This window comes from Tiliqua scincoides, chromosome 1 (assembly GCF_035046505.1).
Source record: "Tiliqua scincoides isolate rTilSci1 chromosome 1, rTilSci1.hap2, whole genome shotgun sequence".
NCBI classification, from domain to species: domain Eukaryota; kingdom Metazoa; phylum Chordata; class Lepidosauria; order Squamata; family Scincidae; genus Tiliqua; species Tiliqua scincoides.
Window position 1 is genome coordinate 138649003 of NC_089821.1, and position 13417 is coordinate 138662419.

Genomic DNA, 13417 nt, shown 5'->3' on the forward strand with positions numbered 1-13417 from the left:
GAAATAGAATTCTGGATTCTGAACACTTTGAAAACCAAGAGCAGGTAATCTGGAACTCCAAAGCCCAGGGAGAAATTCAGATGAGGTCAAGTGGCCCCAGCTCAAGCCCCTGAGTGGTTGGCCAAACCACCCTTACCCCCAGTTGCAACACCTGTACTACTGCCATGTAACATGAAGCAGTCTGTGGTGAGAAGCAACCCCATTGATTTAATGTGAAGGTGATCAAAATATCAGCGCTTAGACTGAGTCCACTTTACACTTCAATGACATCGACATAGAAGTAAATTTCATTTGCTCCAGCAGAACTCAGTTAATTGCTCCTTAACACTTTTCAGTATACTTTGTGCATTAAATTCATTGGGACTTAGCTCTGAGTCATACATTCTTTCTCGACCCTCAAACCTCACAGACTTTCAGGGGGTTTAACTGGTTTCAGTGGCACAGTCCAGAGAAAGTTAGATACTGCTAAATCCGGAGGTGATCAATGGAATTAGAAGCTATACACATTTTTTTTTGGGGGGGGGGGGAGGGCGGCGGAGGAGGTGAATTTACTTCTGAGATAACACAGATAGGGTTGAGCTGTATGTGTTTCCCTCATGTGCTTAGGTTGCATTGACTTCAGACTTCAATGGGATTTAGCACCCACCAACCTACCCCCTCCTTGATGTGCCTGCAACAGCTATGGCTTGTAAATTAGTTTTGCAGATGTAGCCCCAACTCTTATGAATTTATAGCCTTACATTTTCTCAAGAGAAAACAGCACAGTCCACACCACCTAGTATACCCAAGGGTTTGAAATCAAGCTCCTTTGTGTCCCATTGCAAGGTATTAGAGAACAACCCTGGCGGAATCCATCTTGCCTTAGATTCACAGAGAACTCTCTTCAGAGCAAGTCCTACTGAATTCAGTTTCAAGTAGGCATGCACAGAATGGGGTTGCCCCCCCCTTCAGCTATACTGTGCCCCCTGATTTCAGTGGAATTCTTTCCACTGATTTCAGTGGAATTGTGCTGGGTGCGGGGGGGGGGGTGTATCTCAAGAAGGGAGGGGGCAATGCTCTTTCTTCGTCTTGGGATGCTACAGATCCAGATCTTCACTGGACATCCGTGTCCCAACAGGGTGACCGGAGGCAGTGGAGGAGAGTGTCCCTATACCTTGAACCATTGTGTAGAAGAGGCAGCTCAACATGGAAAGGGGCTCAAAAGCTGCACCTGCCCAAATTCCCTCTTCTATAGAGCGGTTAAAGATAGAGGCACTCTGTCCTCCATTGGATCTGGTCAACCTGTGTCCCAAGCACCGACTCTCTTCTTACAGCCCAGCCAGCTCCCTACCCCCATCCGAGGCTGAGCCCTTTGAACACACCGAGCTGCGCCTATAGCGGGTTCCAGCCGCTGGTTCGTGCAGCTTGCTTCCTCCCCACTCCCTTCATTGTTGTGACTCCATTGGAAATCAGCTCGGCTGGAACTATTAATTAAAGCAGCGCATTAGGGGTTTTTAATGGGACTCAAATTGCCTGCTGCAAAAAGAGACAGCAGCGTTAATGACAAGACATTCAGGGCAATTATACGTATTATGGGATTATCCAGATCTGGGTAGATAAGAGCTGAAGCGTGGGGAGGGAATTGGACCACGAAGGGCAGGGGGTGCCTGACAAAGGAAGAGGGGGTCGCGCCAGGCTCCCCAGTCGCCTGCAGCTCCCCGTGTTTCTAGGCTGGCGCCACGCGAACTCCAGCCCCACGGATTGCGGTGGTGTTTCAAGGATATTAGGGCCTGTGGTGCGTTGGACCGAGGAGACTCCCGTTCTCAGAGGGCTCGGACTCGCCTTCCTTTGCCAGGGTCCCAGCTTCAGTGAGGGTCGCAGAAACTTTCCAGGTCTACTCTGTGGAGTTGGAGACGGAGAGGAAAAACCTCTTGACCGCCAGAGAGCGATCTCGATGTAGAACTTAGGGGTGTCCGAGAGGGGAGGAGGGCAGGTGGGCAGGTGCAGCTCAGTGTGGAAGGGGTTGAGAAGCTGCACCTGCCCACATCCCCTCTTCTCCACAAAAGTTAAAGGTAAGAGGCGCTCTGTCCTGTCCTCCATTGCATCAGGTCACCCAGGACGAGGGGGGAAAGATCGAAGGGCAGAGAGCAGGCTGGGGAAGAAAGGCTCCACAGCAATGAATGGGTGCTGGTACCAGAACCAAGCGGACAGGCCAGGAAGCCGCAGGAAGGCAGGAAAAAATAGTGCCAGAAGTCCTGAGAATTAGAACTCACTCGAACGCGCTTGACCACATGACGCTGTAGCATCGTGAGAACCTTTAACAGCACAAGCCTGTGCAGGTCTACTCAGGAGTAAGCCCCATTGTGTTCAGTGGGGCTGACTCCCGGGAAAGTGTTTCTAGGACCGTAGCCTATGTGGGACTCCTTGCAAATAAACCACCGGAGCCAGTAGGTGAGGTTCCGCGCTCAGCCAAGAGCTCACTGGGTGGCTTTGTAGGGAAATGGTGTTCTCTCCGACCCAAGCCCTCCCTCATCTTACCAGTGGCCCGCCTGCCTTCCAGCGTTGCCCAGGGTAGGTGGCCCACCCTTGAACTCATTGCCGCTTGAAGCCGGGTGCCCAGATCTGATGGAGGACAGAGTGCCTCTATCTTTAACCAGTGTATGGCAGAGGAGATTTTGACAGTGCCGCTCACTATGGAAGGGCTTTGAAAGCAGCACCTGCCCCAAATCCCTCTTCTATACAATGGTTAGAGGTAGAGGCAACTCTGCCCTCCACTGGATCTGGGCCCCCTGTGCTTGAAGTCCCATCCTCGGCACGTTTACGCGGTCGTAAGGCTACAACCCTAGGCACGCTTTCCTTGGAGCAGGCCCCGTTGAACATGATGGCACTTACTTCCGAGTAGACCTGCCTCGGCTTGGGCCGTTGACTGTGTTCAACAGGACTCCTTCTCAAGAAAAGCCACCCAGCTTCTAGTCCTTTGGCTGTACTGCATCCTATAGATGATTCTTCAAGTAAGAGCTGGGGGGGGGGGGGAGTGAAAGACAGGCTCTGCCCTCCTTGTCTTCTCTTCCCATAAGCGGAGGTGGAGAGTTTCGTGCCGGAACTGCGAGCCTATTCCCGTTAGGTTTTGCCTTCTGTTTCGGCGCAAAAGCCAACGGAACCTGCTCGCTTCCCCCCCCTTCCCTCCGTCCCATCTGGCTCCTCGTCCTCATTCCCTATTCCGCGACGCCCAGTTCTGGACAGAGCACGGCATATGTCTCCTGGCATCTTCTGCCAGAAGGTCCCAGTGGCAGAAAACTTGGAGCTTTCTTTGAAAATAATGAGAAAAAGAAAGAAAGAAAAAGAAATGTTGGGTCTGACTCAGTCCCTGCTGGAGGGCGCCCCCCCCCCCGCTAAAAGTCTCTTTCCTCCACCCCTCCCCACTCTCGTCCAATGGATGAGTTATTAGGCTGCGTTTCATCATTAAGTGCCTCAAATTAAAATCGCTGATCAAAGCCCCCTGATCAAGCCCCGGCACCTCTTTCTGCGAGGGGCGGGCAGCGCCTTCAGTAAACGCAAGGAAGGCGCAAGGCATGGAAGGCGTGCGTCCGTCCCGGCGCCTCATTGGGTAGGCTGCTTTTTGGGTTGACTGATGCTGGGTCTTTTCAAAGCCTCTTTATTTTTATTTATTTATTTTTTTAATCAAATAAGATCTGACAGTGTTCCTAGCCCGGCGTTCATGCCTCAGCCCTCTCATGTCAGTCACCTCGAAGCGATTTGACAAACTCCAGATATCTTGAAACGGGGAAAGAGTTCAGATCATTATTAATTCCCCAAAAATGTTTTGATTCAAAGTAGTTTGTATTTTACGTTGCCAAGGGCAATCGAGAAAGAGATTGCCCATAGCCCGGGCCCCCTTTTTCTCTTCCTGGCCCAGAGGCGATAGCAGTATTTAAGCTTCTGAAATTAGCCTGGGGCAGGGAAAGATGGATGATCACAAAGCGAAACAAGAGCTGGGATTTTTTTTTTTTCCTTTCTTTCCTTTTTTTTTTAGTTTGCCATTTCATAAAACGACACAGGAGGGCCAAGTGTCGTTGTGTTGCCTTTTCTGTTTTTTTGGGGTTCCCCCGCCCCCCCCAAGATTCCAAACTAGTTGGGAGACCACCAAGCTGACCCCACTGCTGGCCCTTTCCACGGGAAGGCTTGAAAATGTGTCAGGCAAACAAAACACACCCAAGAAAGTGCTTAAAATAGTGCTAGGATTAATAACAATCATTAATAGAGCCAGGTCCAGATTGATATTTGTAGTTTAGAGAGGAATTCCTAAGAGAGAGAGAGAGAGAGAGAGAGAGAGAGAGAGAGAGAGAGAGAGAGAGCTGGTCTCTGATGAGCCCTGTGGGGGTGGGAAGCAGGTTGGGGAAATGCGGAAGGGGAAAGAGATTGAAGGGGGGGGAGAGGTGAGGTTTTTCTCATTAGAAAATGCGGAGGACTCCTGTAAGTAGAAGGTTCGTTCCTTCGCCTGTGATTTCTTTTGAAACGGGCGATCTGAATATTCAACTTTTAAGGCGAAGCTGCGCCCGCCTGTATGTACAACATTAATATGATCTCTGCAGAATTTGGGTCCTCGCAAACATTTCCATATCAAAGCAGGCGCCCGAGGCGAGAGAAGCCATCGATACGCTCGCAGTAGGTAAAGTCAAGATTATTGGTTGTGATGGTGCGAGGAGCGCAGCTCCGGGCGAAATCCTGCACACCATTAACTAGAACTGATCGCGCTGGGAGCTCGGCCACCGGATCGGTGGCAAATATTGGCTCTGGCTGGTAATTAGTTCCCCGGCTCTGAAGTTCTGTTCTTACCCCCCCCCCCCCCGACGCGCGCCCCAGAAAAGGCGATTCTTTCCCGAGCCTCATTAAAGAGCGAAAGCCCCAAATCGGGGGGCCCAACAGTGTCTCCGCTGCGGTGGGCCAAGGCAGAGGAAGAGGCAGGTCGCGGCTGCTTCTGGGGGAGATACGTGTTTGGATCCAGGAGCTGGGGCGGGGTGGGTTTGGTTCATTGCTTTCCTTTCGGAGAACAATAGGACCATCTCGCTTGGAGAGGCCGAGGGACAGTTGGAAACAGACACATTTTCCTCCAAGTCTCATCTTCTTCCTGTCTCTCTGTTTTACTCTGCATACACCCTACGTATTTTTCAGTACTTATTTAGTTTCTAGTTCCTTTTCGTTCCCATCAATTTGATTTCCCCACCTGTTTAAATGCCTGTTTCAGAAGCTCCATTCCTTCTTCCTTTCTAGTCTTGTCTTCTCTCTTTAAAGCTCGTTCTTTCAACATTCCTCTCCCTTTCCTTCCTATTTTTCTCTTCCTTCCTATGCCTTTTTGTGGTCGAATTTCCTTCCTTCCTTCCTTCCTTCCTTCCTTCCTTCCTTCCTTCCTTCCTTCCAGAAACCTCACATCCTTCTTAAATTCATTATAATATTAGAGGACCAGGTCTAACACGTTTTTCCTGACTTGGTGATTGGGGAGAAGGATGCCTGACTGATTTACTCCTTGAGGCTTAGGCAGTAGTGTTTTGATTTGGTTGCTAACACTTCTTTTTGCGAAGTCGGACAAAATATTTATTATGTATTTTGAACAGGCATGTGAAACGTGAGCGTTCGCCTTTGATACCAGCCTCCGACTTCACCGAGAGATGGGGTACCAGAGCCGTTCAGCTCTTCAGATCAGTCGAGAACCAACCTTCCAGTTTCATGCTGGAGTTCTTTTGCCATCAATCTTTAAATCCTTGAATAACTGGATGGCCTTTTGAAATAATGGAGAGGGTGGGAGGGAGGGAGGGAGGTGTACAGCAGTCTTTCTTAACTACAATCAGCCACTCAGGTAATTGGAAGCTCCTTACCAGGAAAGAGACTGAAGATGGAATTGCATCAACTCAATAAGGACGGGATAAGAAAATCTCCTTCAACTGGGAGATTAGAGTCCAGTCAAGCAGTACAGACACATGTCCCAGTTGATGGCAATCCAGTCTTTCCCTGTTTCTTCTGTAACAATCCAGCTCAGCACTTGGTTATAATTAACATGAACTGAATTTCAAGGAATCAAAATATAAATTCCTCTTTTGTAGGGGGAAGGGGTGGTTTTTGAATGGGAAGCTACAATTTATTGCCAACTATAATTTATGTCACTTATTCTCGAAAAAGGCCCACTCTCCCATTTCAGACTGCAACTTCCTGCTGCTCTCAGATCAATTTCATGCAGCCTTTACCTCTAATTACATTTTGCCTTTTCCTTGCCTTTTTGATCACATAAATAATACCACTTAGGAAAAGTGTGAAATGATTCCTCATAAACAAAAGGGTGCAGCCTTAAATAAAAGGGAGGGATGAATGCAAACACGGTTTGCGATTCAGTGAAATATTCCAAGTTTGGAACAAGAAATGGAACAATACTTGACATTACACTTAACCTAGAAGTGCATTCCACTGATCCAGGATGGAGGTGTTAATACTCCCATGCGTTTATTCAGATGGAAATCCCATAGCTTTCCATGGTCCTTACTTTTAAGGAGGACTCTAGCCTAAAGCGACATAAACGTCAGGCATTTAGGGTCTAAGAAACTGGCTCTAAGAAACTGGAAAGCAACCCCAGGCGTTAAGTGGACTGCTTCCTTGACGCTTGAACAGTGATTCCGTAAGGAGCTGTCCATTCAGCACCAAATAGCAAGCTACCCACCGCCTCTCGAATTAACGATTCCTTCGGAATGACTGTGGACTCGCTGGACTCAGAAGACATTTCTCCACCGGGGTGTTTACGATTCTTATGATAAGTTTTGTTATTCAGCTATTTATAGATCAAGACTAAAAATATTTCCTCTCTCATTTTGGCTCATGTTTTCTTGAAGGCCACTCGACTAAAACCAGCCCCAAAGCAGAATACTAAATTACCGTTCAAGCATGAGATCAGCGGATATGTACAGGAATAGGCAAGGAAATACTTAGAGTAAGTACAAGATTACTTCAAATTAAACCCTGTCAGTTCAACTGAAACAGCTCCATTAATTCCCATTGAGTTTACTTGCAAGAAATGTGTTTTGGGTGGTTTTATGAGCCATTATCTGGCTGTGAGAGTACCTGTGGCTCTACCGGGTGAAAATAACTCTTCAGCAGCATTAATCAAATGAAAACCACCACTATTTATCCCACCATGGAGCATTTACTCAGACTCATATTAATAAGTTGAATACATCTGGGGGAAATCAGGGTTATCATATTTCATTGGTGGACAGTTGGGAGGGGGGAACCAAAACACACATTATGGCAGGGAGGCACACTCACACACTCAAACAATTACTCAAATAATGCTCAACACCTGGTCTACATCCTGGATAAAAATTATGTTCTTTTTAAACTTCTTAACCCGCATTATGACTAAGACATGATCCTCACAAAGAGTTGAATCTCTCTCTAAACTCGAAAAGAGTTTTCATTAACACCAGTTAATCAACTGACCCGCCCACCTAATGCGTTTAGGTTTGAAATGTACAGTTATGATCGATCCCGATACGCAATAATTCAGGCTTCAGATATTAAGAAAGCTTAATAAGATCGAAGAAAGCTTTTCTGGTTTATTTTTACTCTGCTGCGTTTCTGCCCTACAGCTTCTCTCAAGTCACCCCAAACCTTTCGCCTTTCTCTGACAATTACTTTCAGGAGCAGACTGGCAGCCCAATCCTATGCATGTCTACTCAGAAGTAAATCCCATTAGAATCAATGGGGCTTACTCCCAGGAAAGTGTGGACAGGATTGGGCTGTAAGCCCAAACGTTTCCAAAACACGTTTAAACAAACTGAAACAGAGAAGGTAGATGGGAAGATAGCATCACGAGGTCAAACAAGTGGGCGGAAAACAGGATTTGTCTTTCATTCATGGTTCTACCCAAAAATGAATAAAGAGCCGCCTAGAATCTTCAGAACACAATGTTTGTTCTAAGACGCTTCCCTTTCTCAGCAGATCTCTGAGAGGCCTTAGAATTCCATGGGGAGGGAGACCATGCAAGAAAAACCATTATGGATTCATTCATTTGTTTTTAGGACCTATTGTTGGTCCTATTAGAGGAAATATTTAGCATCGTATTACAATGAGTAGTAAAGAAGTACACGAACACACACACCCAGGTTTTGCAACTTGCTTACCTCTCCTTATGACTCCACCTTGGCCGTTCAACACTAGCCCACACTGGGCCTCCACTGAACCCTTGAACAAAGAGAATAAAATTAGATGAGATCTGAAGCCCTACGGGTAACGAGGGGGGTTTGACGGGTCTAGCGATATTTGCTGTAGGAGAGACTGAGCTCAGGTGGCAAGTGAGATCTCTAGGAAATCTCTAACTCGGTGGTGCATTTCAGGACAGTAGGAAAGGGCAGCTTCTTTCCAGGGCTAAGACTTGGTTTCACCACGTTGTGTGTGTTATGATGGTCTTCTTTTGTCTGGATGATCGGCAGGCAGACAAAGAGGAAGAGAGTGAGTGTATGGATACACAAAGGTTTCCGAAGAGATATCTTGGTGGGGGGAAAATGACAATAACCACAAATGAGGAATCTGTGGCCATACACCTCCTCCAGCTCTGGAGTGCGGATGATTTCTAACGTGTTCTGTGAGTGTGTGGCGCTCATATGTCACGGATTTACTGTCAGGTTGCAGAAACAGAGATGGGGTTATGCATATAGAAGCGCGCATGTTCCCCAACCTTATGGAGGACTAGACTGGAGCAGCAGAACGCAACCATTACAGTAAGTTAATAGGGCAGGTTGCTCTTAAAGTGCTTGTGGACTGCAACACCTTCATAGGCCGTCGCAAGTGCGCACCAAGACCTTTCTACATAGTCAACCTCCTAAATATATTTTTCTCCCTTTGTGTGTACACACACACACACACACACACACACACACACACACACACACACAGAGAGAGAGAGAGAGAGAGAGAGAGAGAGAGAGAGAGAGATTCCTCCAAGACAAGCCCTAAATCCTTTTGCCCAGTGGAAATGTGTTAAAAGACGCATTTTCCTTTACAAACAACGAGGTATTGGACATGAAAGAGGCCTTTAAGGGTGTTAACCTATTCAACAGCCCGTGAAGAGTTAAGTACATGCGGAGAAAGAGTCGGTGCATAATAAAAAACCCCACTTTACAAAAACAACCTCTCCTCGCCCCCCCACCCCCGTTTTCGCCATATTGAGGCTGGCCTAGAAAACCCCCCTTTCAAGGCCTCTTTTGAGTTTAAGTGTTCTGCCTTAAAGTGATTATGAAATCAATATGGAAAAAAAACTGGGCGACTGAGCATAAATTAGAGCGGTGATGGGAAAAGGTGTGACAGTTTTCTTTGTTGCCCGTGGAAAATCTTTTTAGGGGACTCAAAGATGCCCACTCCGGTTCCAAGACTCCTTGCATCTGTTAGGCTGACTTAAACTATTGGACTTTCACTTAGCATTCTGAGCAGGGCAAAGTATATTTACATTTGTTGCATTGGAAATGAGGCATATGTTGATGCAGAAAGTGGAGGGGGCGAAAGAGAAAAGAGAGAGGCTGAAGGGCCGCTTCGGAGCCCTCTGTTGGGGTGGTTGTTCCTCAAGCCCTGCCTGCCCCGTCTAGCCCCTGTCCAACGTCTGGAGGTAGGCTGAGCAAGATTTTCAAGCCTCTCGGAGAAAGAGCGAAGCAAATTCAGCCAAGAGGGGGTTGCCCCCATCCCTGAGACCCACTTCCTAAATCTCCCAGTCAGCAGGCGCAAAGAATGAAGTGGTGGTGGTGTCGATGAAGATGATGATGATCTCTGGTGTAATTTTGTTGTAGTTATGTAAAATGGCGATATTATCATGTACAATTAAAAAAAACTGAAGTGCTATTTAATTTGACTTGTCTGCATTTAAAAAAAAGAAAGAAAAATCAACGTTCAAACACAAAGAAGCAAACCCTGTTAGATTATTCTCTCCCTCCCCCTTTATCTTTTTTTTTTTAATTTTTATTTTGAAAATGAGCTCCCAGAACTGATCTACCTTCTAACTCTTGGAAAGGGAGGGGAGAGGGGAAACATGTTGTTTGGTCGGATGACATCGCATAAATGACCAGCTGAATGGCACTAAGTCGAAAATTGGATAAACTATGGTGCTTTTTGCGCAGGATTTAGTCATTGTGTGCTGCCTTGCAAACGTCTCTAATCCCTCCTTTCGAGGGGAAAAAAAATACAAGGCTTTGTCCTCCACATAGAAAAAAAAATTGTACAGCTTAAAAAAAAATCAGCAGCAGACGTGGTTGTAAAAAAAGGGAGTAAAGGGGTCTTAGCGAAGTTAAATAGTGAATGGCAGATTTGGGAGAAGGAGTGATGAGGAGGAACATAAGGGAAGCCCTTGTTGAAGATGGAGAAAGAAAGAAAGAAAGAAAGAAAGAAAGAAAGAAAGAAAGAAAGAAAGAAAGAAAGAAAGCATAGAAAAGCATAGAAAAGCATAGAAAATTATGGAACGCATTTCAATGTAGAAAGTCAGGTTTTGGTGAAGGGTTCTTGGCACATCCCAATCACTTGAGTCTTGCTAGATTGGAAAGGGCGTAAGAGGCCTTTCTTTGACTGGGGGGGGGATCAAATATATATTTTCTGGTGCCAAGAGAAAGACCCCGTCTTTTGTCTGAAAAAGGGCACTAAACGGTTTTCAAACGCGTCTTCTGAGGAGGGGAAACGACACCCCAACGAAATGAAACGGGCAGGACTCGCTAAAAGGAGGGACTGAGAGCACGGCCTGCCTGACCTGCGGGCCAGAATGGAATGTTACCTCTCTCCAACTCCCTGATTTTCCCAATCTTGTGTGTGTGTGTGTGTGTGTGTGTGTGTGTGTGTGTGTGTGTGTGTGTGTGAGAGAGAGAGAGAGAGAGAGAGAGAGGAAAGTCGAGCTACACGATGTAAGATCCAGAGATTATGCAGACTTAGTTCCATATTTTACACACACACACGCACGCACACTTTTCAGTCTCCTTCCTCGCTTGCCCAGACAATATTGCTGTGACTATTTATTTTATTTGTTGGGTGAGTAGGCAACAGATCTGCCTGCCTCCCCCCCCCTTCAGTTCTCCGCAGGCGACTAGGGGCCCAATCCTACCCAACTTTCCAGTGCTGATGCAGCCACAATGCAGCCCCGAGGAAAGGGAACAAGCATTCCCTTACCCGGAGGAGGCCTCCCTGACTGCCTCCCCCACTCCATTGGCAGAGTTGCCTCAGCACTGGAAAGCTGGATAGGATTGGACCCTAGGTTACTTGAGGGAAGGACTGTCTTTAGGGAAACCAACTTTCTGCCAGCCACAGGTCCCTGGATTGCCCCAGTCACCTCTCGGCCACAGGTGAGGGGACTGGGTGGCTCCCCAGTGGGGAAAAAGGACTCTTTGCCCAGGAGGCAGACCCTTCCTCGCGCTTGGCCAAGAGGCTAGGGCTTTCTCCGGACCCCTGGGGGGTGCGGTCTTGGGGCAACAATGTGGGGAGCTCCCTTCGGGAAGTGCATGCGGTTTACCTGCAGATCGTCTGCTCCCGAGGCGGCCAGCCCAAGGCTCGGTCCTGGCAGGAGTCTCTGATCGGGATGCATGCCATACTGGGAGCCATGGCTCATAAGAGAGAGGTCGTGGCGCCGGTAAGCGTCTAGGCAGCCCAGCTCCCTCCTCTGCTCGTCCAGGCAGGAGGACTTGAGCGCCCGGGCGTTGTGCAGGTTAATGAAGTCGGTGGGTTCTCCATGGTGGATCTGCTGGTAGTACTGCTGCGAGTGGTGGAGAGAGTTCAAGGAGTAGGCGTCGGGGTTGACGGCCGGGTGGCTGTGTTGGAACTCGTAGTGGAAGGACTGGTGGTGCAGGGGGGTGTACTGGTGGTTGGTGGAGAAGTAGGGGGACGCGAAGTCAGTGCCGGTGGCGGAGTAAGTGAGCGGCGACGAGGAGGAGTAGGCGACGGTGGAGTTGGCCACAGACTCCAGGCATCCCAGCTGCATCAAACGGTAGCTGTTTGATCCGTCATGACGTATCTGAAAGGAAGAAGGGAGAAGGTAACCCAAATACTGGAGGTTGGTCATTGAAAAGAGCGTGGCTCCGAAGCCCCCTGTCCCGCATCGCTCTCCCCCCTGGCCACCGCTCCTCTGCTCTTCACACTCTCCATCGAATCTCTGCCCCAAACACCTGGAGTAGGGACCAGGCAGGTCTCTGCTAGTTGCTGGTGGTGCTGGTTGTTTGTTTTTTTTTTAAAGGGAGAGAGCGAGAGGGAGAGAAAGGGGGACCCCTACATATGAGAGCGAGGAATCCACCCAGGATCGCAACAGAGCTGCTGCTTCGCTGGGCTGGTGGACGCTGAGCCCAGGAGTCCCCCAGCACAAGAGTTGCTCCACTCCATAGTCGTAGCGAGCGCCCAACAGCGGGTCAAATCCTCCTCCGCCGGCTTCCCTCACTCTCCGGCGCTATCGAGGCCAGGCAGCCATCGCCCGGTGTGCCTGGATCTCGACAAGCCAAATCCCCCCTTCCCACCACCTGAGTGGGAGTGGAGCGTCTCCCGGCCCCCAGCCTTGGAGCGGTGTTTCTGGCTATTGGGAACCCTCTCCGCCACCTTCCCAGCTCATGATAGTATTGGGGGGACTGGTCTGCGTTCGCTTCGGCACCCACTGGAACCAGGCAATGGGTTTGCCCCTTCCCCGGCGACAGATGTCATAACGAATTTTCGCCTTTTACTTCTCCAAGTTCTCTCTGAAGCCGGATTATAATTAAATGTAACGGTCCAATGTGGATTAACAAAAAAATGGAAACAACCCATACACAGGCACACTCGACCATACACAGGCACACGCACACACGCACACACACACACACACACACACACACGCAGACACACACACACACACACACACACGCTCCCTCTCTCCCTCTCACACAAAATACCTCCGCATCGTGGACGAGTCCTGGAAAGGTAGTTGACATTTTGGGTTCTCCGCAAAGAGGCTCAGGATTAAATTCCTTCTCCAAATTTAAAAGGAAAGAACAGAACCAAACAAACCACGAAGCCGACAGTAATTTTTAAAAATCAAAAAAATACAGCCATCTCCCGTTGTCCCTACATCAAAAAAAATAGGTGTATATATCTATATTTCTAGACTCTTCCTATCTAAACACAAAGAGGCTTTGCAATGTGCCTGCACAGAGCTCCAGCTTTTTTCCACCGTACACCGTTTTAAAAACCTGTAGGAACAATTTTCCCCTCTGCACAAAAGCAGCTCCCCGGATCAGATTTTGTACTTGCTGGGTATTTCTTTGGCTGATGTCGTAGGTCCCTTGGTAATATAGAAGTTTTGAAAATTAAGCATCAGCACTGAGAACTGGGAGGACAATAGATAGAGCAGCTTCATCCCATGAGACAAGGAATAAATATTGTATCTTCGCCTAATAAGGAACTCGAGGTT

At 48.2% G+C, this 13417-nt stretch overlaps 1 protein-coding gene across 1 annotated transcript in view; it reads right to left on the minus strand.

Moving 5' to 3' along the window:
* Positions 1-12938, minus strand: part of TFAP2D (transcription factor AP-2 delta) — a 45099-nt gene extending 32161 nt beyond the window's left edge. The window contains exons 1-3 of the mRNA XM_066609676.1: positions 12900-12938; positions 11501-11998; positions 8145-8205 (exon numbers count right to left, since the gene is read on the minus strand). Coding sequence (XP_066465773.1) covers positions 8145-8205; positions 11501-11998; positions 12900-12938 — 598 coding nt within the window. The remainder of the gene's footprint in view (positions 1-8144; positions 8206-11500; positions 11999-12899) is intronic.
* Positions 12939-13417: the final 479 nt, after the last annotated feature.